Genomic DNA, 25,121 nt, shown 5'->3' on the forward strand with positions numbered 1-25,121 from the left:
AGAGAGAATTTGATTTCCTTTGGAAAAATGCTCGTAGGACTCCCTTTATTTCACCTTTGCGCATAAAACTGTCGCTGGTTTTCTTATACCCCTAGAAAACCGTCGCCAACTTTTCTAAGACCCCTAGAAAATTGTCACCGGTTTTCTCTTTAACATGCCATGTTTAACCATTTAACCCGTTACTGGTTTATGGTAAAAACACATAACCGTCACCGGTTTTCTCCTCACTCCATAAAATCGTCGCCGGTTTTCTCCTTAACTGACCCAAAAACTTATTTTTTTTATTATTTTATTTTCTTGGGTCTCTACAAATATCACTTGGCGTACTTAGCTTACAACTTTGAGATGTATATATAACTATATAAGAGAGTGGGTGTGGTGACCCAAAAATATATATACGATTAAAGCACAATAATAATAAAACAATAAAAATTGTCATTAAGTTAATATCAATACAGAAGTGTTTTTCTGTAGGATCCTTGATTCCATGTTTGATGCCTAAGAAAGACCTTATCTTAGCGAGTGCTTAGAGACCATTGTGACTTAGTCGCTCCTTGGAGGTCAGTCTGGTCAAAATGGAATTTCATAGGATAAACAGGATAGATACTGTTTGTATATGTAAATAAATACATATACATAAAATAGTGTTTTGACTGACATAATTTGTAAAAATACATAGTAAGGAAATAATAATATAGGTATCACATGTGGGGCCCACATGAGTCCCGAAATCATTTGGGATTCACATGGGTCCCGGAGTTATGTTGGGCCCAAAAAATCGTACAAGGACTATTGGAGTTACGTAAGACCCACTTGGGTCTCGAAGTTGTGCGGGGCCCACAAGAACATGTGGGGCTCACATGAATTTTTGAAGTTCAAATTTAATTTTTTTTAAAGAAATAAATAAATACTAAAACATAACTTAAAAGTATTAATAATGATAACAATAATGATTTAAAAAATATATAAAAATAAAAAAATTAATTAATTAAAAATTTATTTAATGGGAATGGTGACAAACATTCCACATGGCCTCCATCTCTGTCTCATAATCAACCCATACCTAATTCATCCCATACCCATTTTTTAGTTTTTTTAAAATTATAATTTCATCCCTCTCCCCACACTTTTACAAATTCCACTTATTTTCCAAAATTTTCCATAAGAAGCTCTCAACCTTCATTTTTTACAAAAATTTTCAAAGGAAGAGAAGGATTAGCGAGTGAAAGAATTAGTAGTGGAGAGATAATTTTTGAGTAAGTTCTCACTCACTCACTCTTTTTGATCTCATTTCTTAGAGATAGTCAATGTGTTCGTAGCGTAAGGTAAAAGAAGAGGTAAATAAATTTGATTATTTTAGTTTTTTTTTAATTTAAAATTCATACCCTAGTTTATTTGTAAGTAAAATTTGATTATGTTAGACTTTTATTAAAATTTATACCCGAGTTTATTTGTAAGTAAATTAGATTATGTTAGATTTTCATTTAATTCATACCCGAATATATTGTATAAGTAAATTTCAATTATATTAGTTAGTTCTATAAAATTTTCATGAGTTTATTTTTTACGCATATTTAATTATACCGATTCTATCTTTAATATACTTGCATTTATTTTTGAGTTAAGAAATGTTCTAATTCTTTCAGGTAAATTTTCAGCATCTCTTTCTATTTAAAAAAAATTATATATATTTTTAACACAAAAAAATGTGTGGCATGAGTTTACTTTTACGTTACATTTTTTCATGAAAATATGAGTAAAAATGAGATTTTCACGATATTATTTTAAATTACATAAATTATAATAAGATGATTTTAAAACCTCTTATGGCAACAAAAGTTCAAAGTTACAGATGTTCGGTACCGCAACTTAAAGTTTAAACGAATTATAGTGTACCCACACTGTTTATAAAGTGGTTATTTATGTTAGTGAATTTCTCGTGAATGCACACTTGGTTCGGACCAGAATTTAATAAGGAAAATTTCACTTAATGTTTACGTACGTTGATTTAGTTTGGTCAGCTAGCCAATTAGGTCCAGTTTTCAGACCGCACAACTTAGTCATGGGGGTAAACATGACTTACAGCAAACAGGCCTAAAAGTGATTTTTACAATATATGTTTATACATATTTAATTACGTGTACAGAATTATTAATGATTTGAAGCAAAAATATAAGTTTATGGAAAAATAGCCAATCTTGTGCCTAAATGACGATTTAAAGGAAACATATAAAGAAAAGTATATGTATGTATATAATTAAATTTTTTTTTTATAATTTTAAAGTTAAAAGTTTAATTTAATGGTCACAATATATGGTTATTAAATTTTACTGTTATAGTTAATAGTAAAAGTTTTATGCATAAATTTTTATATTTACATTTATTTTAGAAGCAGTTTTGAAGTTATAATATTAAATATTGTTTTATGAAATTTTTAAAAGTCCATTTTGGCCACACACTAATAATAATTTTATTTACTTACTGAGCGTCGTCTCACCCTAATCATATTTTACATTTCAGATGACTCTGAAGGGCATATTGGAAATCAGGCATAGCAAGCATGTGAGTGGAATAGAAAAATAAGGATTTATTAAAAATATTAGTATGATGTCAGATGATTATCTATTATATAATTTTTTTTTTTTATAAATAAATTATTGTAATACGGTTAATTAGCGCTCTGGTTTAATAATAATTATGTTTATTTACTTCCGCCGTAAATCAATGGTAAAAAGTAAATATCGCAGACCCTTTGGGGTTGGGGTATTACATTTGGTATCAGAGCAATAGGTTATAGGTTTTGTAGACTTTAAGAAATAATTTTACCCGAGCATAAGATATAAGTTCTGCATACTCTAATATATAGATTTTATTAGAGCTATTTTTGGTAGTTTAGAATATTTATTTTAGTTTGTTGTATTATTATACGTTAATAACAGATTAATGATTTTAAAATAACATTTGATAATTGTTTAAGAATGGATCCTGAAGATAGTAGCATTGGAGGAAATGAGATTAACGTGAAGACTCCCAATGACAGGTAATAATCATAAATTCTTTAAGAAAAATGGCAGTATTATTGAAGACGCGTTAATTAATTTAAATATGTTATTTATGTTTGTAGAAACACGTACGCATATTGATGATTCATAATTAATTGTGATGCATTAATAATTTAAAATTTATATATATAAAAATATAATAATATAATAATATCTGAGATTTATTTATTTTCATTGTTATTATTTTCACTAAATATATAAAAAATAACACAATAGACCCTACTAAGTTTATAAGTGCTACACATATAAATAGATTTGAACAAACAGTCTATTATGAAATTTGAATTTACCAAAAAATTATTTGCATGTATAAGTTGGATATAAATATGTATTTTTACATTACATATTCAGTTCTCAACAAAACATTCAAGCTTAATTTAGGAATATATATTTTGACAAAATCTTTAATCTTAACTTTGTATTAATTTATAAGGAATTAAATATAATTTAAATATTACTTATTATATATATATATTTTTTAAATCCCTTAGCATGTGCAAGTTAAATATGTATAAGTATTTTTTTTCTCTCAATGCATATTCAATTTCCATCAAGTATCAAAGTTTGATTTTGGAGTACGAATTTTGATGAAATTTTTAATTTTGTATAAATTTATAAAAGTTAATACAACTTAAATTTTTCTATATTAAAAAAAAAACTTTATATAGTAAAAATTCCATTGATGAAAGCAATATAAAAATTAACTAATTTCCTTCAAATAACTAACCAATGTCAAATCATCAATCGGCCAAACATGGCCAACATATATTTGATAAAATATAATAATAATAATAATAGTAATTATTTATATATATATATATATATATATATATATATATATAAGGGGTACTCTTGCAGCTAAAAAAAAAAAAAAAAAAAACCTCATGGGCGGAAATCATCAGCTATAGCTCACTTACCCCCGAAGTAAGGTCAGGGCATGAAACCACTTGGGCATAGTGGGGACTCGAACCCGCGATCACATGGATACACGGCCGGTTCCTTACCACTAGGTCACCCACCCAAGTGATGATCTAAGGATGAAATTAATTATATTTAAAGCATTAATAAAGATGTAGAAACATAAAAAGAACCTTGAGTCCGCAAATTTTGCAATACGTGTCGCTCGCTCGATTTCTGCAACATGTATCACTCTCCTTTGATTTTTGAAAAAATGCGTCACTCGAGGCACGCGTCGCTCTCTCTTGATTTTTGCGACACATATTGTTCTCCCTCGATTTTTGCAAAATGTGTCGGTCGATATCCGTGACACGCATCGCTCTCTCTCTCTCTCTATTTTTGCAACACACATCGTTCTCCCTCGATTTGTGCAAAACGCGTGCTCGATATCCATGACACGCGTTGATCTCTCTCGATTCTCGCGACACATGTTGCTCTCCCTCAATTTGTGCAAAATGCGTGCTTGATATCCGTGACACGCGTCGCTCTCTCTTGATTCTCACGACACACATCGTTCTCCCTCGATTTGTGCAAAACGCGTTGCTCGATATCCATGACACGCGTCGCTTTCCCTCGATTCTCGTAGCACATGTCGCTCTTCTCGATTTCCACAACACGCGACCATTCCCTTATAAAAAGGGTCTGCCCTTCTCGAACTCTAAGCATCATAGCTTTCTATCATCTTGAACAATCACATTTCGGTTTGTAGTGATTAGCTCTTCCCAACTTGTCTCTTAGTTGTCTCATTGCTCGAAAATGTTACCTAATCACCCAACTCCCCAAGTTGCTGAGAGCAGCACTAGATCGTCGGTCCAAAGATGGAAACCCAGTAAGGCACAACTAGAGATTTTACTCCGAATTGATTGTGCCAGTGCAAAAAATATTATCGAAAAGGATGTCAAGAATCTTGTTTCAAAACAAATTTTCGCAAGATGGCAAGCAATTCTTTCGATTTTTGATTTTAAAATCGAATTTATTCATGGAACTTCAAACTCGATTCCAGATTTCTTAACAAGAGAGTTCTTACAGGGGAATCATGGCCAAAAGACAAACAGCGAGTGACCTTTACTCAAAAGTTGCCTCTTCTTCAAAAGCTCCAGAAAGAATTCCTTTATCAAACCGTTATTCACCTCTTGAGAGACCCTCAAAGCCTCAAACCCCTAGTTATAAAGACATTACGGAAGGAAAAGTCATTTCTCCTAAACCCTCTTCTTCAAAAGACTCTCCAAAGGGTTATTTTACAAAAAATATTTATGAAGATCTTTTTCCCATTGAAGAAGAATGGGAAGCAGCTCAACCATTCGAAGTTATCAAAAGATGTTTCTTCCGAGGATGTCATTTTGACACTCCTGACATTATCAAAGACTGAAGATTTTACGAGTTGATTCTTATTGAAACAAATTCTGTTATTATTGACCACACTTATGATCTTCAAGATCCACAAAAGATAAATTTTTCAAAAATAAAAATTATCAAGGTTATTTCTCCTTCTTCCTGGGGACAAGCTCCTCGTTCATCAAAAGATTTTAAAGGAATTTTTATTCCTCAGACTTATGATTATAAAGATTACCAAAATGCTTGGTACTTTGTTTTCTACATAAGGAATTTTACTCATTCCTGGTTTATTCATTTTGATCAAAAAATTATTAAAACTTTCCCAAAATGGTTTCTTACTTGGTTTTCCTTCTTTGGAGCCGAAGCTGGCATTTTCCCAAAAGATATTCAAAATGATTTTGAATTATTTAGAAAAAATTTTAAACTCCCTAAAGATTACTCAAGGGGACGTCTTGAAGAGACAGCAAGCCTTCTCCTCTTCTGCTCATTCTTCATGATCACTTGGATCTTCTGCTGAGATTATGTCATCGTCTCTCCAGAAGATAGTTCATTCGGACATTCAAGAACTTTGAGAAGAATTTTCAAAATTCGCTGGTGGGATAAATTTATCATGCCTGAAGGAAAAGTTCGTGCCTGGTTATCAAAATCTTCAGTACCAGTTGATCCTATTACTCAGAAGAAGAAAATTGTTCTTGAAGATGAAGACGGCACTATGTCGACAGTCTCACTCTCTTCAAGAAAGTCAAAATCATCCACAAAGTCAAAATTACTCAAGATGATTGCTCAACTTGCCTCTGACGAATCCGGATCCGAACCCGATTCGCCACCTGCTCCACTGGCTCCAAATTTCAACCTACTGGGATCCGATATTGAATCCTGGTATAAATTCATGAATGATCCATATGAGACTTGTTCAAAATAATTCGTGACAATGACCCCTTTGGCATCTTTGAAAAGCAGCGACAGGCCATCGCGTCATCTTATCAAGACTTATCAAGATTTCCAGCTGTTAGCCATTTGGCCCAGCTTTGTAAATTATTTATTTTGTTTTGACCCTTTTACACCTGTCCACCACTCAGGGCCAGGATTGTATTTCTTTTGTCTGTGTCAAATATTTTAATTAAAGGTGGTGGGCTCCCCACACAAATGCAGCCGTCCATGTGCTGTCACCTTTATTTAAAGTATTTCGTCTTGTTGTGTCGGCTCGTTTGTCCTGTAAGGATTCCGTGTCATTTAAGTGGTCGATGGGGCCCAATGAGTACCCGCACTTAATTCCCCGGATTCCAAATTGTGTGAAGTTCGAGCCTGAGTTTCTATAAATAAAAGGTTCAACTTCAGTTGTTCCTCGCACCAAGTTGAGGGTTTAATTTCTCTTAGAGAAAGCCTGAGTCCTCGAGCTCTACTCAACTTTTCCCTTCTCCCATCCTTCTTAATTTCTGTAAGTTCCTTCTTTTGTAAAAATTTTAACAATATTTAATACAAGTGTGGCTGTTTATTAAATCTCTTTATTCAAATAAGTATGCTCTGCACCTGCGGCTTTGACCGATCTTGTGCATCAGAAAAGCTGCTGTTTTAGAAATATTCTTTTATCAAAATTCTCAAAGATTGCTCAAAGGTTTCTGTTTCTGATATCCGTGTCAGATTTCAGAGTAATAGCAAGTTCGTAAGAACTGGTTAGTCATCCTTTAAATCTTGAGAAGATTTCTTTTAATCAATTTATGCTATTTATTATGTTTATGTCCTTTTGCTTGCCAACTGTTTAAACTTTCATTTGTTTGAGAACGATCCTGCAAGTTATGGTATCAGAGCCAGTTTTATTTATTGCACTTTCAAAAGTTTTCTATAATTCTTGTATGTTTTGATTTTCTCTAAGCGTTGGTGAGGCAGTGAAAATTCGTTGGTCAGCTCGCTGTTGCCAGGAGTGCGTTTTAGGGTGGTCCCGGTGCCGTTCCCGATAAAAAAACCTCAAAACCTACAACTAGAATAGAAAACCCTAGAAAGAAGATGGATAAGCTAGTTCAAAATTTTATAAACAAAGGAAAAGTCTTAGCAAAAGAAAAGAGTGAACAAGTAGGAACAAGCAAAAAGTCTGATAAGAAAGAATTACAAATATCACTTGGCAAAATTGAAAGAAGATTATCAAATTGGAATGGTAAAAGTTTACCAAGTCAAGATTCAAATAAAATTTGGAAGATGACTAAAACAGAAAGTCAAATTATCAAACATAAATGTTCATTAGAAAAAGATGAAGAATATTTTATCAAAATTATCAATAAATCAATTTCGTTAACAACCTGTGAAGCAAGACAACAAAAGAGACTCTTTAGCATTGATGACTTAGAATCACTTAGATCAAAATATGATAGACTTCATATCGGAATGGTCCAAGTAGGACTATTTCCTTTAACAAGAGCAGGACTTAACAAACCAGTTTGCGTTGTTCTTCGTGATGCCAGACATCATGAATTTAATGATTCCCTGTTAGGCATGTTAGAATCTAATATTGCTGAAGGACCAATTTATTTTGAATGTTATCCAAATATTATAGCCAATCTTAATGATGAATCATTATATAAAATACTTCGCCAAATTGACCCTTAATATATTATAAGACTTAGTCAAATCGTTAATCAATTTACTCTTTTAAATATCGTAACGAATTATGCAGTAATCATTTTAAATTAGAAAATTTCGATAACAAAATTTTTATAAGGATGGAAGAATGTGATGACCCAAAAATACATATACGATTAAAACACAATAATAATAAAATAATAAAAATGGTCATTAAGTTAATATCAATATAGAAGTGTTTTTCTGTAGGATCATTGATTCCATATTTGATGCCTAAGAAATACCTTGTCTTAGTGAATGCTCAAAGACCATTGCGGCTCAGTTGCTCATTGGAGGTCGGTCTCGTCAAAATGGAATTTCATATGATAAACAGGATAGACACTGTTTGTACACGTAAATAAATACATATATATAAAATGGTGTTTTTACATACATAATTTGTAGAAATACATAATAAGATAATAATAATATCAGTATCATATGTGGGGCCTACATGAGTCTCGGAGTTATGTAGGGCTCATAAAATCATATAAGAACTATTGGAGTTACGTATGACCCACTTGGGTCTCGAAGTTGTGTGGGGCCCACATGAGTTTTCGAAATTCAAAATTAATTTTTTTTAAATAAATAAATAAATACTAAAACATAACTTAAAAGTAATAATAACGATAATAATAATTTTAAAAAAATAATAAAATAAAATAATTAATTAATTAATTAAAAATTTATTTAATGAGAATGGTGGCAAGCACTCCCACATGACCTTCATCCTCATCTCATACTCAACTCATACTTAACCCATCCCATGACCATTTTTTAATTTAAAAAAAAATTATAATTTCATCCCTCTCCCCACACTTTTATAAATTGAACTTCGTCCCCAAAATTTTCCTATAAATAAGAAACTCTAAACCTTCATTTTTCATAAAAATTTTAAAATGAAGATAAGGATTAGTCAGTGAAAAAATTAGTGATGGAGAGATAATTTTTAAGTAAGTTTTCGCTCAATCACTCTTTACGATCTCATTTCTTAAAGATAGTCACTGTGTTCATAGCGTAAAGTAAAATAAGAGGTAAATAAATTTGATTATGTTAGTTTTTTTTTTTATTTAAAATTCATACCCGAATTTATTTGTAAGTAAAATTTGATTATGTTAGACTATTATTAAAATTCATACTTGAATTTATTTGTAAGTAAATTAGATTATGTTAAATTTTCATTTAAAATTCATATACCCGAATTTATTTTGTAAGTAAATTTCAATTATGTCAGTTAGTTTTATAAATTTCCATGAGTTTATTTTTTTCGCATATTTAATTATACCGATTCTATTTTTAATATACTTGCATTTATTTTTGAGTTAAGAAATGTTCTAATCCCCTTGGGTAAATTTTCAGCATTTCTTTATATTAAAAAAAATTATATATATTTTTAACAAAAAAATTGTGTAGGATGAGTTTACTTCTACGTTACATTTTTTCATGAAAATATGAATAAATATGAGATTTTCACGATATTATTTTAAATTGTATAAATTATAATAAGATGATTTTAAAACTTTTTATGGTAACGAAAATTCAAAGTTACAGATGCTCGGTACCGCAACTTAAAGTTTAAACGGATCAGAGTGGACCTACACTGTTTACATAGTGATTATTTATGTTAATGGATTTCTCCTGAGTGTACACCTGGTTTGGACCATAATTTAATAAGGAAAATCTCACTTAATGTTTACGTACGTTGATTTAGTTTTATCGGCCAACCAGCTAAGTCCAGTTTTCGGACCGCACAACCCAGTTATGGGGAGTAAACATGACTTACGGCAAACAGACCTAATGGTGGTTTTTACAATATATGTTTATACATATTTAATTACGTGTACAGAGTTATTAATGATTTGAAGCAAAAATATATGTTTATATGAAAATGGCTAATTTTGTGCTTAAATGACGATTTAAAGAAAACGTATAAGGAAAAGTATATGTATGTATATAATTAAATATTTTCTTATAGTTTTAAAGTTAATAATTTAATTTAATGGTCACAGTATATGGTTATCAAATTTGACGTTTATAGTTTATGGTAAAAGTTTTATGCAGAAATTTTTATATTTACATTTATTTTAGAAACAGTTTTGAAGTTATAGTATTAAATATTGTTTTACGAAATTTTTAAAAGCTCATTTTGGTCACACACTAATAATAATCTTATTTACTTATTGAGCATCGTCTCCCTAATCATATTTTATATTTTAGATGACTCTGAAAGGCATATTGAAAATCAGACATATCAAGCATGCGGGCGGAATAGAAAAAAAATGATTTATTAGAAATATTAGTATGATGTCAGATGATTATTTATTGTGTAATTTTTATTTTTTGAAAATAAATTATTGTAATACGGTTAATTAGCGCTCTGATTTAATAATAATTATGTTTATTTACTTCTACTGTAAATCAATGGTAAAAAGTAAATATCTCAGACCTTTCGGGATGGGGGTATTACAGTGGGGTTATCCTAACATTTCGATATGGGACTAAAAACTATATACTAAGTTCAATACTATACGTGATTTAAAGGGTGCACCTTAGGTTATTTGTATACATGTGTGTAGTATTTATAAGATGATAAACATTAAATAAGACATTAGTAAAATAATCTTAAAAGATACATTAATTCTATTAACACTTTACAGTAAAGTCTTTACTATCCCCAGAGTGTTATGTTATGCAAAAAATGCATAAAAGTATGTAGGCATTTGATAAATGATCCACATGTCTTATAACAAGAGAAAATATTTATGATTGTGCTTCTTATGTATTAAATTTAAAAAATAACATATATGATTTATCACACATATGCTATAGTTGTGATGACATTTGTAGCCTAAACTTTTTGGCTAGTATTAAATTTTAGACATTTAAAGATATATGGACTATTATATAAATTATTATGATAAAGGGAGTTCAGCAATGAGACACCTTATAACGAATCTTATTTAGAATGTATCTACCAAAATTCATGCAACCTCTCATGAATAATAATAGAGGAGATTGATTAGTATCTCTACATGGGAAACTAATGAGCGGCAATAACAAAAGAAAAGCACCAAATGCTTTTAGACATGTATTAAAAAATGACGTATATTGTTTGACAATAATGAATAATGGGAATAGATTTGTCCTACTTTGATTAGCGATTTTATACGAGCGAATAACAAGTGACACCAAAATAGGAAATAAACGTTATGACTCGAAAATGTTTTAAATGAATTGAAAATGGGCAAATTTTGTTTGACAGCAATGAATAACGGGAATAATTTTATGAAATAATTTTATCTTCTTTTAAATTCACAATCTAATCAATGATAATTAAAGGGAACGAGTTTTGGTTTATCTTGTTTGATAGGAATTAGTAAGGCATGTGTGCTAAATTTTATTTTTATTTTTTTAAAACATGCAATTTACATATTTCATGATTTCATTACAAAAGTATTATAATAAAAGCACAAGTTAGACACGCAAATAAAATAATGTGTAAAAAAAATCAATTTTATTTCGTCTTAAGAGTTGATTATTCAATTTAATTTGACTAGCTAATCTCTAAAATAATTACTAAAAAATTATTTTTGTCACATCGTGAATTAAGACTTCAGATCCTCTTTTTGGTAGGGGATAAAAAGATCATCGTCCTTTGCAATCCCTTTAATTCTTACTATAATTTAAATTTTTGTGAATTCAAACAAATTATAAAGTAGAAAAATACGAGTTCAAGTTTATTTTAAATTTGAAAATATTACTTGTGAATAATTTGATGCAAAATTTGAAAAGCTTATGCTTAATTTCAATCAATTTAATTAGTTTTTATATTACATATTTTTAGATATAAGAAAAATTAATGTATTATGATTTATCATAGACATGATATGAATTTAATTTATATATTAGTAACTCGAATCTCTTGTCAATTCTAATAATTTTGATTATAAATCGCTTTTATGGCTTTACAATTCGCTCATAAAAAAATGTTGTGTACGGTTTAGATGATCTTGTTTGTTTTTTATTTAAACTAAAAATAGAATTAAAACTTACTATTTAATTTTACTCTAGTCTACTTCAGATAGGTGACCTCACTGACCTACGAAGATGTGGACCCCATACCTAATCTCATGCCCTTCAACTGAAACGGGTTGGGTCGGGTTTATTTGGGTTGGGCGGGTTATGATCTGACCAGGAATTTAAAACAGGTGGAGCCCTGCGTAATGCGGATCATCCGAAATCCGCAACAGGACGAATATGCTTTATGGCGAACAGAAGGACTATCCTGGCCCTCTCAGCCAATGAGAAGCCAAGCAATCTGCCAGCACTATCTTTTCAATCGCCACGTGTCACTTCACCAGCCACCCCTTGTTCCCCCTTTTCGTTTGCCTTTTTAATGCTTCTGCAGTCCTGCCGTCTCCTCGTCTGCTTCACCTCCGCATACTTCTTCCGCCACTGGACTACCAGTCCACCTTTCAACTCTCCCACCCGCACCGCCATGATATATGGCTAGGGTTTGATGCTTCCAGTTCTACTCTCCGGCGAAAAGCATTTGTGATGGCGGGTTCTCTGCTCTTGCCTGAATTCACCTTTCTCCGTCCAGGAACTACTCGCAGGCTTCGCGTTCCACTGTCCAGAGTTTCTCCCTCTGGACTCAACTATCTAAACTCGAGGTCCAGTCTCTGTATTTTGAGTCCAATTAGAGCCGTTCAGAACGAGGGGATAAACCTTAAAGACAGAGGAAGCGATCAGGTGGTGGTCGGTGGTTTTGAATTGAAAGGCAACGGAGGAGTTAGTACTAGTAGTAATGGTAGTGGCGTTGGCGACGGCGGCGGCGGTTACGAGTACAATGACTCAGTCGGGAGCTACTCGAACGATGGTTTGAGTGTTGTGGAGAGCGAGAATGGGGCGAGTAATGGGAGTTTGGTGAAGTATTTGACTGCGAATGGGAATGGTGCAGCTATGAAACTGGCAGATGTTGTTCCTAAATCAGATGCAGAGGACAATGCGAAGAAGAAGACCATAGAGGAGATTGGGCAGGAGGAGGCGTGGTTTAAGAAAACTGGGCCAGATCAGCTCGAGGTATATATATATGTTTCCGAACTATTATGTTTTAAGTGTTTATTTAGGCTTTGTTTGGAAGTTGGAATTTGGAAAACATGAAGGAAAGGAAAAAACGAAAATAGCGAAGGAATCTACTTTTTTCTTGTTTGGTAATCAAGGAAAATGAGAAAGAAAATAAGATACACGGAGTGAATGAACAGACTTATTAACTTCGATTTTTCTGAATTTGTGTTCACATTTGGATAATTTTTCATTCTTGATCGTATTTGAGACAGAATATACAATGGGAAATTGATTTCCATCTTATTTCTTTTTCCTTTTTTTTTTTTCCTCGCAAAACCCTTAATCCTAATGGATCCTTGATATTTTCCATTTTTGGTTCTTCCCTTTACATAATAAGCACTTGTTTTCTTATCTGAGATTTAGGGTTAATTAGCATTTTTCATGCTGAATTATTTGTGTTATGCAAGAAACAAAAATGATAGGGGTGAGGGAAGACAGGTGAAGGTAAGGCATTGAAATGTGGTGTAGCATGTGTAGTTGAATACAAGTACATATTTATACTTGAACCTAGGCGGCCTTGGGCCCCAGTGCTCATTTTCTATAGATCCCATATGTGAGGCAGTTCAAATTCTTAAACTAGTCCTCAAGGCCAGTATAATAAAGTGACGAAGTTTCAATGTTAATTTTGATTTTGTTAAAATTTCCACTTTTTATCCATTTTAAAGTGAAGGATAGTGTTAAGAATAGGTGCAGTTTTAGAAAATACTTAAACCAAGCAACTCTAATGGCAGAGTACAGTTCTAGTTTGGTGGTGGATTGGCATTTATTGAATTTGTGCTGAAATTTTTGGAGACCTAAATTCAGTTTTATATACTCATGTGAATATAACAATGATTATATTGATTTTACAGAATTTCTATATTTACTGCCTAAATATCATGCCTTTTCATCACTACTAGCTTCATGCGTATTGTGCATACCATGTGTGTGATACAAGTACTCAAGACAAGTAGTGATAAAGTATGTGGTGTTTAAGTGTGCTGCAAAACAGAAGTGTTGACTTATTATAATTTTTTTAGTTCTCTTATTGTTTATAGTTTGATTCCATGTAAAGATAAAAAAACTTCAATTTAAGTGGTAGAATATTTAGGAGATTTTATAATTGATGGGACTAGGTATTCTGGATTACGCCTTAGATGCCAGTCAATGAGGAAAAGCTTGGTTGAATGAGAGTTGGAAATTTGCTCTATAATTATCAATTTGTTTTAATTGTTATTATTACTAGTAAGTGCAATTGTGCACTTGCACGTGGTCAAATAAATTTATCAGATATTTATTTAATTCAAAATTCAATTATTTAAGCTACTCTAAGCATATTTGAATGCTTAGATGGATGAGTGGTATAACATTGAAAGATAAATTAAGGAATGTACATACTTGCAGTAAGTTAGGTGTAACTCCTATAGAAGATAAGATAAGGTAGGAACGACTCAGATAGTATGGACACTTGCAATGTAGGCCACATAGTGCACTAGTGAGGAGAGTTTGTTAGTTACTGTGAGGGGTAGTAGAAGGGGTAGGGGTACACCTAAAATAATTTGGGAGGAGATAGTGAGTAGAGATTGAATATCCCTGAATCTGTCAAAACAAATGGTCCATGATCGCATAAATTGGCGGAAAATGATTCATATAGCCGATCCCACCTAGTGGGAATTAAGATTTGGTTTTGATGTTGTTGTTTTGTACAAGCATGTTTGAGGACAGTAAATATAGACTTAATATATGTAAATGATACATGTGTAGAACCAATAAGAAAATGAGAATATTGAAGAGAAAAGCAACTGGTTCATTGATTCGCTCTTATGTCTTTAGACTGCCTATGCTCTGTTTTTTAACTGTGATAAATAATATTTTTTATTTCCGCTGCAAGTGTTGTCTCAAGTGGACATGGGCAGGCTGTAAGACTTCCTGGTAACAAGAGGTCTCGCGTTCAATTCTGCACGATGATCAATCCTTGATTTATCTGGAGGGATTTGGTGTTGCCTCAGGGGGTCCAAAGGGCTTGTCTGGGTAATATCAAAGTCTTATAATTGAGCATGGTGTATTGTTGCTCGTAATTTTGTAATTTTTTTTTAAGTTTTATTGTTTTAAGGATTGGACGGTTTAAAATAACATAATATGGTAAATAATTGGTAAATGTCACATTTACTTCAAATTACAATACGTGGCAATCATTTTGCAATGCTACCCTAAGAAGATGCCTATACACAACAAAAAATACAAAATATAGTACAACACATGAAAATCCAACCAAAATGACAAAGGATGATCAAGGGATGGACATTTACGAAATCAAATGTAGAGCAAACTAACAAACCCTAACATGTCACACAGTAACAACCATTTCTCCTAAGGAGGATCAACCCATAACCTCTGTTATCTTAGTCAATAATCTTTTTTTTTTTCTTTTTGAATTTATCCCCCTCTCTTACCCTCCCCTTCTTTTAATGAATGATTCGAATTAAGTTTTTATTTGATTTAACCAAAACTCTTATGAAATAACCAATGCAGGGTCAACAACCAAAATTTTTGATACCAGATTGAAAAAACTAATGTAAAATGTTGTTCTTGTTTCTTTTGAAGATTTCATAGCACAACTTTCTTCTCATGTTAAGTGAACAATTACCAGATATCCATCTTGTTGAAACACAAAAAACATTACAACATTTAGTTAGTAATTTAAAAAAAAAAAACATATTAATGTAAATATAAACTATTTATCAAAAAAAAATGAAAAGAAATGGACGACGCTTCACGTATGTACAAATATCAAAAAGATTAATATAATCTAATCCTCTCACAAGCATTTCTTCAAATATATAAAATCATTTCTAAAAGTAGGGAAAAAAAATAAAATTTTTTGCCTACAAAAATTTAATTTTCTTAAAGTAAATTTAAACTTATAAAAATAAAACAATGCAGGACAGAAAACATAAGAAGAATCAGTCTTTTTAAAAGTGGTCAAGTTCAAATTTTTGTGGTTGCAAACAAGACACATTAAGTAGGGAATAGAGATTTCAAAAAACAATCATGTTGTCACATGGGAAAAAACCAGGAAATTGGACCCATATGGGATCATATGCTTAAACATAAATTGTGTAGAAAAAAAAGTAGGGCAAAATCTCATATATGGAAGAGCTTAACGACGGAAATACGTAGAGAGGGTAATCATTACCAGATGACGATGAATTCTTGAGTTGACAGTGAATAATTGGTAGCTGGTAATGCATCAAATTTTCGAATTCAATTTGTAATTAAGTGAACCAAATGCAGTGTTGGGGGAAGCATGATAAATGCACATAGTTGATGTGCATATAATTGAAGAATTCAATTGGTAAATGTGGGAGATCATTTGGGTTGATAGCAGTAAAAGAGATAAGATTCAAGAGGGAGACAAAAGGCTTGAATGAGGAGTTAAAGGTTGGATTCATTGGAGCAGCTTTTTTTTTTGGGGGGGGGGGGGTGGTGGGTGGTTGTCATCATGACGGAACAAGAATCTCGTTGGTGCAGTAACTGTAATTCTGAGGTATGCTATTCAAATCCATCATTTTTTCAGGGTAAGGGAAACAATGCAATCAGGTGGAGGGTTGGGGGTTGGGGAAGAAAAATGAAGGATTTGAGAGTGTGAGGGAAGACAAATGTTCAAGTGACCATTCCGATCATCTGGGCACGTGTGGAAATTTTTTAATAAAATAGAACGGTTTACTAGTTGCATTTTGGACATTTTGTAATTTCTTTTTGTAACGTTAAAGGACACAAGGAATTTCAAATCAAAACGAGGAGCACTTAAAGGACAGTATGGGAATTTTAAACATTGTCACATAAGGACTACCCAAATGCCTTGTTTTGCCTTTTAGGAGTATTATATAGTTCATGCATATGCTTTTGAACTCTGAATCGGATGACTTCCCTTTTCCTTTGGTTGTTTTATTTTTCACTATATGTGTAAAAGTATGTTCGTTATTACACTTGTATAGATAGTACCATCATTTTATAGCAGTGTGTGGGTTTTGTAGGTTTCTGTTGCACCTGGGGGGCGGTGGAATAAATTCAAAACGTATTCAACAATTCAAAGGACTTTGGAAATATGGGGTTTTGTTTTATCATTTGTCTTCAAGGCTTGGTTGAACAATCAGAAATTTTCTTATCGAGGTTAGTCACTTCTTCTTAAATTGAAAAGGGAAAAATGTCGCCTGTGATAAATTGGAGTGGTTGATCATGATGAAGTGTTTCTATTATACGTGGTTTCTAACTTTCGTCCTTTATATTTGATGATTGTTAATTTGTCATAATAATCGTGCACGTTTACAATATGTTTGATTAGGCACCAAATTACAGAGAGAAGGCAGTTATTATTCATGCGTCGGTTTTGAAATTGAGCATTTCTGAGTGCTCCTTAAGTGTAGAATATTGCCTTCAAGCTGGAGTTATTAAAATGATAAAGACACATTGCTATAACATCTAACAACAGTTGTTATCATTTCTGCCCTATTATGAGTCAGAGAATATTGTTAGGCCTAGTTAATTCTTAGACTTAGCATGATGGATGTCAAGAGAAAATAAATAACTATGATTTATTTTTCTGGAAACCTGTTATGAGGTACTGGTGAACCAATGAAATATCAAGAAATAAAACAAAAAATTGACTTCTTGTAATGTTGAAAGCCAGTTGGTTGGTGAAGCCAAACATAATAGGGAAACCACAAAACCTGCCTAAATACAGTGGAGACGTGCAATCTGCCCTTGTCAAGAGGTTCAAGTTTTCTATTTGGTCAAAATATTTATTTATTTTTTTACAACAAACAACAACAACAACAATCTGAATGTGTGAATTGGGTTTTGAGTATAGCTAGAACCAATGCTGAATTATTTCAATTGTTTGTTAAATATATGTGTTATTCTTGTTTTAAACTTTTGCATTATCAAGAGCAAAACTATTTGTTAAAAATAAGAGACATTCTTAGAAATCAAAATAGTTTATTGTTATGGCAAAAATATGTCTCTCAAGTATGAGATATAAAAATATTAGTTAGACATTTTCTTTTGACGCAAATGTTCTAAAAAATAGAAATATTATTATAAACACAAAATATTTACTTTATGTCAAAAATATTGCAGAATAAGCATAAAATATTTGTATAAAAAATATTATAAAAAATAAAACTATTTTATCTATGTTTTGGATTAGTAGACATGATATTTTTTTTATTATAAAAAGTAAAAATATTTTTTAGTCACTGCCATGATCTTATGCTCTTCTCCAACTTCCCACATCCATTTGACACCACTAGCTTAGATGGATACACGCACACAAATCTCTATCAATCAGCGTAAAACTTGTCAGTTCTCTATGATATGAATCCTTTTTTATTATTTGAGCGAAATGTAGCACTTGTACTACTCGAGTGTTGCGCTTGAAGTTGTTTCTTGGGTATAGTGTCAAATATGCAATGGGTTCCCACATCATTTTGGACATGAGTAGGTAAAGAAGTTAGTTCATAAGACTAGGGCTAGACTAGTAACTTGGAATATGGAGACACTTACGGTAAAATCTTGGAGAAAGTGGGTAAGGGAAATAAGTAGAGAAATTGGAAAATGAGGATTTAGACTTTAGTATGCTAGGAAAAAAATCCCTTAAGAATTGGGTAGGAATCGTTGTAGACCAAAACCTAAAAGATAATATTATATAGTGGATATTAGGAAATGAGAAAATTTTTTTAGTAGCACATTTGAATGGGCATATTGAAAGAACGTTGTGGGAGGATATATGGAGGACATGGGCATGGAGATAAAAACCAGTCTGGTGATATAATTTCAAATTTTGCCACATCATACGATCTTATGTCAATGAATACATGCTTAAAGAAGAGAAAATAACACTTAATAAACTTCAAAATTGACAAAATTGAAATCAAATTTATTTTTCCTTAACTAGGACGATAGATTGTTTATCATGTAACTATTGTAACATTATGGTGAAAGTTGAACTACACAACATAAGATACATGCATAAAAGATGGAAGAGAGAGGGTTTTATGAATCAATATAAGAGAACTAGGTGGTGGAACCTAAAGGAAGAAAATATAATAAAATTCAAAGATAAAATGATCAAATATGGTGATAGGACAAATGGGATAGCATAGACACGAACTCTCTTTGTAGTAAGATAGCTAGATCTACTAAAAAGATAGCAAGAGAGATTAGGCAAATCCGTAGAAAGATTCTTGGCTAGTAAAGAGAGTTGGTAGTGGGATCAAGATGTCCAAAAAGCTGTGAAGACAAAAGAATTTTGTTTATGACATGGCAAAAATATAGAAACAAAGAAAACGTTGAAATGTATATAGAAGGGAAAAGAGACATTTAAACTTGTTAGAGTTGGAGAAAGAAAGAGCAAAGATTTAGGTAATATAAAATGTATAAAAAAGTGGATGACATGTAATGAAGATGACAAAGTTACTTTAATATGCTATTTATTGAAAACCAAGTAGAAGCATGGTTTTAAATAACGGCCGTTACGTAGGCGTAACGGCACGTAACGGCCGATACTCCAACGTTACATGTCGTAACGTCCATTACGGACCGTTACATGGCCGACAGGTAGCATATTCGCTGAAGGGCAGCAGGCAGCAACGCTGCTTTCCCCCTCTCCCCAGTCCCCACACCCATCTGCCATTCAAAGGCTAAAAAGGAAAGTTACAAACTGACCTTGAAAATTTGTTGGCCTTCGGCAATAAGAAGGCTTCGAAGCCTGAGAGTGAGCACACCGAGGCTACCGAGCAGATCTACTCAGAATTGCAGACTTGCAGTTCCAGGCTTCCAGTTCCAGCAACTTGGCGAGTCATCGGCGACGGCGAAAGGTCTGCAGCAGCTCCGCCAGTCGTCGCAGTCGGCACCTTCCTCCGCCAGTCGTCGTAGTCGCACCAGCCAGCCTCTCGATTTCAGCTTCGGAGGCTCGGAGCTTGGAGTCATCGCTGGCTCGCTGCTTTGTGCTTCGCTCCTTCGACTGTTCGAGGCTCCTCTGAGTTCCCTCGAATCCCTCCCCTCTCTCGGTCTGACTCGACTACAGGCCTCAGCGTATGAGACACTCTAACACCCACAGCACTTTTCATTATGTTTTTTTTGTTTTTTAAATTATATTTTGTTATACCACAACCCTTTTCATTCTGTTTATTTTTTTAAATTATATTTTGTTGTAAAATAGGTTTGTTAAATTGAATTAAAAAAAAAGTAATTTAATAAAGTAAAAAATTAGAAATCATTAATAATTATGTAAAATAAAATTTTCTTAATTTATAAATATTTTAATTGTATTATATTTTTTGAAAGATAATTATGAAAATTAATTCCATGACATAGCAAGCAATTATTAATATTATATAATTAATATTTTTTAAGGTTAGTAAATAATTAATATTTACCAATAATAATTGAAGCCTTTTTTATAATAATATTTGAATATCAATAATCCACTACTGCATTCACCATCTAAACAAAGCATTAAAATAATGTATGTACACAAGACATCCATGTGATGGCATTTTATATTATCTAGGCTTAATTGAGCTCTATTTTTCACCATTCTTAAAGAATTCCAAGGAATACTCTACACAATTATTATAATATTTAGTCTTAGGATTTGCCAAACTTATAGAAATAAAATTAATTCATGGCACCAATTGGCTAACATACTATTTATGTCAGCTGGATAAAGTGGTCATTTTGATAAAGAAGATATCATATTCACTCCCATCTATTGAAAAAATATTAAATAATATTCATATTATAAAAGAAAAAAAAATTAAATAACATATGTCACCCATTTTATGTTACATGTGTATCTACTTGCCATTTCTTGAGTAGGTTGACCCTGTTTATTAATATTTTTTAAGTTTTAAAACATTATTTGACCTTAAATTTAAAATTAGGTAAAATAAATGTTTACATCTATTTTTTGTTTTTAGTTATCAAATAAAGTAAAAATTAATAACTTAATAAAAAAAATTAATCTAATAGTTAATACATTAATAAATTTGATTTTTACTAATTACTACTGGAATTTGTAGAAAAATTTAATTTTAATCCATATACTGAGAAAATGTTTAAAAAATTAAATAGTCAATTTGTAATGTATGGATCTCTATTTGTGATGCTATGATGTATATGAAAGTAGAGTAAAAATCTTTTTCACCTGTTAATTTCTTATAGTTATAAATGAAAATAAAATCAAGCTATAAAAAATAATGAAAATATCTTTTTAAAGATAAAGGAATATATTTTTTTGTAATAAAATATCTAATATTTTATAATTTTGTTTATTTAAATATAAAAATAATAAACATTACTTATTATTTTTAATCAAATATTATACTTATTTTTACGTAATAAGTATTTAAAATTAGGACTATTTAGTACTTATTATTTAATATTTACTAAATTACTAATTATATTATTCCTGTCATTGTAGGAAGGTTGTAAGTTGTAACTTTGTATTTTCTTTATATTTTGTGTAGAGATCATCAAATTAAGTCTATCAATATGTCACGTGATAGAGGAAATGAAAACTTACCTAGTGAAAATATTGGATGGCATTTTGGTACTGCGGTAGACGGTAATAGACATGTTATTATGTGTAAGTTATGTGGGAAGATAATCAAAGGGGGCATTACACGCTTGAAACAACACTTGACACATAAAAAGGGTCAAGTAGCTGGATGCTCAAATGTGACCACACAAGTAAGAGAACAAATGATGAAACATCTACAACAGTATGCTGAGAAGAAAAAAGATAAACAAAAAAGGCAAGAAGAAGCAGAAGCCCAAATTAGAGGAGATTTTGAGAATTTGAGCGATGAAGAAGACTTGGAAGAAGAAAGTATGAGATTTGCTCGACAAGAAAGCATGCGATCACAACAACAATGGGAAGATAGACAAAGATTTCGAGCAAGAACAACTGGAAGGGGTAATATTTATGAACAGGGAGGTGGCTCTGGAAGTGGTGCTACCAGTGGTTTCAATAGAGCAGGAGCTCGATCTTATAGTGGTCGAGAAGCTGGAGGTAGTGGACGACAATGGATCAATCCTGATGCCCCTGAAGCTAGACTAAAGGCAATGGATCCTATTTTAGAAAGAAGCAAGAGTGCGAAACAACCAAAACTCAACACAAAGTTACTGAAAGGTTTAAGAAGTAAATTAGGAAAAGCGGTTGGAAAATTCCTAATTTATAATCGGATTCCAGCGAATGTAGCTGACTCTCCATTTATGCAGCCTATGCTTGATATTGCTGCAGAGGTTGGAAAGGGGGTGAAGGGCCCATCACCCTATGAGATATCTGAAATTTATTTGGAGCAAGAGTATCAAGAAATGAAAAATTATATAGCTTCTTTTGCTGGAATTTGGAAGGAAAGAGGTGTAACACTTATGTGTGATGGTTGGTCAGGACCAACTAGAAAACACATTATAAACTTTTTAGTTTATTGCGATAGAGGCACCGTGTTTCATAAATCAGTTGATGCCTCTGATGTGTCAAGCAGAACAGCTGAATATTATTTCAGGTAATTTTCTAATTTTAATTGTATATGCAAATAGTATTATGGACTTGCATGTTTTTAATTAAATAGTAGTAATTATTGAATATATAATTTGATTTCAGATTAATGGATGAGGTGGTTGAAGAAATTGGAGAGGAGAATGTTGTCCAAGTAGTGACTGATAATGAAGCTGCAATGAAGGCAGGAGGAAAATTATTAATGCAGAAGAGGCCCAATCTCTATTGGACAGCATGTGCAGCTCATTGCATAGACCTTATTCTTGAAGATATTGGTAAGAAAAGTAACGTGAAGAAGGTCTTAGAAGATGCAAGAACAATAACCTCATTTATTTACAACCACACATGGACAGTGAATTTCATGAAGAAATTCACAAATAATAGAGAGTTACTTCGCCCTGCCATCACTCGATTTGCCACAAATTTCATTGTTTTGGAGACTATTGTCAGGCATAAACAAGCACTAAGGGAAATGTTTACATCTGATGCTTGGAAAAACTCAAGGTTTGGAATGGCAAAATCAGGCCCAGCATATGATTCAAAGAAAATTATCTTAGGCAAAGAGTTTTGGCAAAAGGCCTCTGATATAATTAAAGTGCAAGAACCCTTGGTGAAAGTTCTTAAATTGGTTGATGGTGATGAAAAACCAACCATGGGCTTCATATACGAGGCAATTGATAGGGCGAAGTTGGCCATTCAAAAAGATTGCCGGTTTTACAAAGACTATTGGAAAATTATTGACAACCGGTGGAGTTTTCAGTTGCACCAAGATTTGCACGCTGCTGGTAAGTGTAAATCAAATACAATTTCTTATTATTTTAACTTTTAAATTATGCATAGTTGCATTAGAAAACTATTGATTAATATGTTTCTAAATTTAATTGTAGGGTATTTTTTGAACCCACAATTTCTTTATGGTGCCCCACCCTCTCCTGAAGTTGCTAGAGAAGTCATGGATGGAGTTAAAAAAGTGATAAGCAAGTTGGTACCCGATATAGATACTCAAATTCGGGCTATTAATCAAGTAAGTAATGGTTCCATTAAATTGAATAATGAATTGTTCTAGTATTCTGTAATACTTTCAAGAATAATTATTAATACATCTAATTAATTAATTATATTTCACAATCATCATTTTTAGTTGTTGCTATATCGAGATAGGCAGGAGACTTTTGGAACCCCGTTGGCTCAAAGGGCAGTGAAACAAACAATCCTGGTAAATATGGCTATATAGCTAAATAATGGAGAATTACTCTATTTTCTCTCTTTGTGTTCAAATTTGACTTTTGAAATACGCTATACTAACATAAAACTCTTTTTAATTATTCATGCAGCTGAATGGTGGATTCATTATGGCTTGTGTGCTCCTGAGCTCCAAAGAATAGCAATTAGAGTTCTTAGCCAGACCACATCAGCTTCGAACTGTGAGCGTAATTGGAGCACCTTTAGCCTCATCCATACGAAAACAAGAAATAGATTAAAGTACATGAGACTACAAAAACTTGTTTTTCGTACATTACAACATGAGGTTAAAGTTAAGACGTACAATGAGAAGAAGCCAACGAGAAATTGAAGAGGGTTTCAATCCTATCAATTTGGACTACATTTTCGAAGAAGATGATCCTTTAAGTCAATGGTTAGAGGAGAGAGAGACACCACTACTCGACGGTCAGGACAATTCAAATTGGTTAAATGAAGAGGTTGGTGGTACTACAGAAGGAGGTGATCAACCACCAATAAACGCGCATGATGATTCAGGTTCAAGCCCTGAACGTACACAAAGTGATGACAATCTTGGTTTGAGCCCACCAAGTGATGATGATGGTAATAGTGGTGCTGGAGCTGGGGTTGGGGGGGGGGGGTGGCAGTGGTGGTGGTGGAGGCGGCGGTGTAGAATATAATTATGGATATGATACAGGGACATCATTTGGAAGAGATATATATCCTTCTGATCCTTATGGACTACATGACATACCTGAAAATTATGACTTGGGTATTCCTCCAGGGAACCAATCTTCACAACCCAGGAGAAGGAGGAGTGCTCGTGGTGACCCTAGCGATTCTACTGAAGATTCATATGGTGTGGTTCGTAGTTTTGGCGACTTTGGTTTAGATGGTTCATCATCACAATCATATGGATCTCATCCAGCATATCCACATTATGCATCTCGTGACTCACATTTTTATCCCAGTGGATTAGGAATCTCAGGTTCTAGTGAGTCTTCTTCTACACACTACCCAGAGCCAGCCCCTGCCCCAACTTATAGACATTATTCAGGAGAATTTTCATCACCAGTACATTTTCAAGAGCAACAACAAAATGATGCAAACTTGGGTTCATTCAACTATGTATTTCCACAAGGATGGGGAGATAATTTTCCATCCCAATCTCAAGATACAGATGCAAATTATGAAGACCCTCCACGTCATTCTTTTTGGTGGTGACATGTGTTATATTATAAATTTGTAATATTGTATTTATG

At 32.4% G+C, this 25,121-nt stretch overlaps 1 protein-coding gene across 1 annotated transcript in view; it reads left to right on the forward strand.

Annotated features, from left to right (window-relative positions):
• The first annotated feature begins 12,368 nt into the window (after positions 1 to 12,368).
• The window catches only part of LOC131160603 (protein ACTIVITY OF BC1 COMPLEX KINASE 8, chloroplastic), a 71,640-nt gene continuing 58,887 nt past the window's right edge, over positions 12,369 to 25,121 (forward strand). The window contains exons 1-2 of the mRNA XM_058116437.1: positions 12,369 to 13,049; positions 17,111 to 17,246. Of these exons, the coding sequence (XP_057972420.1) occupies positions 12,525 to 13,049; positions 17,111 to 17,246 (661 nt within the window). The 5' untranslated portion in view covers positions 12,369 to 12,524. The remainder of the gene's footprint in view (positions 13,050 to 17,110; positions 17,247 to 25,121) is intronic.

The sequence above is a fragment of the Malania oleifera genome, chromosome 7 (assembly GCF_029873635.1).
Source record: "Malania oleifera isolate guangnan ecotype guangnan chromosome 7, ASM2987363v1, whole genome shotgun sequence".
Classification (NCBI taxonomy): domain Eukaryota; kingdom Viridiplantae; phylum Streptophyta; class Magnoliopsida; order Santalales; family Ximeniaceae; genus Malania; species Malania oleifera.